General features: G+C 69.4%; 1 protein-coding gene across 1 annotated transcript in view; it reads left to right on the top strand.

Annotated features, from left to right (window-relative positions):
• Positions 1-5: 5 nt before the first annotated feature.
• LOC102755185 (mitotic interactor and substrate of PLK1) overlaps positions 6-581 on the top strand; it is a gene marked incomplete at its 5' end in the record, with an annotated part of 4,485 nt that continues 3,909 nt past the window's right edge. The window contains 2 exons of the mRNA XM_006764847.2: positions 6-188; positions 309-576. Coding sequence (XP_006764910.1) covers positions 6-188; positions 309-576 — 451 coding nt within the window. The remainder of the gene's footprint in view (positions 189-308; positions 577-581) is intronic.

The following is a 581-nucleotide window of genomic DNA, read 5'->3' on the forward strand; positions in this document are numbered from 1 at the left end:
GGGCCCCTCCGCCCCCGCCAGCCCGGGCGGCCCTGGAGTGTGCCCCACCCCGGATCAGCCAGGCCCCCCAGGCCCCGAACACGCCGCCCCTTGCCAATGGCTATGCCGTCTTGGTCAAGCCCCGGGTGACGGAGGTGGTCATGGAAGAGAAGAGGGTCCGCGGTCTGCCCACAGGGCCTGGTGTCCAGGCTATGGGAGACCTTGGTGTCCAGGCTATGGGAGACCTTGGTGTCCAGGCTATGGGAGACCCTGGTGTCCAGGCTATGGGAGACCCTGGTGTCCAGGCTATGGGAGACCCTAGTGCCCAGGCTATGGGAGACCCTGGTGCCTGGTCCCCAGCGGAGTCACCGGAGGCCCCCAAGGAGACACCCATCGAGCGGGAGATCCGAGTGGCCCAGGAGCGCGAGGCAGCTCTGCGCGAGCAGAGGGGGCTGCGGGGGGCAGCGGGCCCCCAGGAGTTGGTGGAGATACCCACGCGGCCCCTGCTAACCAAGCTGAGCCTGCAGGCGGCCCCTCGGCGGGAGAGGGGGCGCCCTTCGCTCTATGTGCAGCGTGACATTGCCCAGGAGAAGCAGGGCGAG

This window comes from Myotis davidii, unplaced genomic scaffold (genome assembly GCF_000327345.1).
Source record: "Myotis davidii unplaced genomic scaffold, ASM32734v1 scaffold198, whole genome shotgun sequence".
In the NCBI taxonomy this organism is placed as follows: domain Eukaryota; kingdom Metazoa; phylum Chordata; class Mammalia; order Chiroptera; family Vespertilionidae; genus Myotis; species Myotis davidii.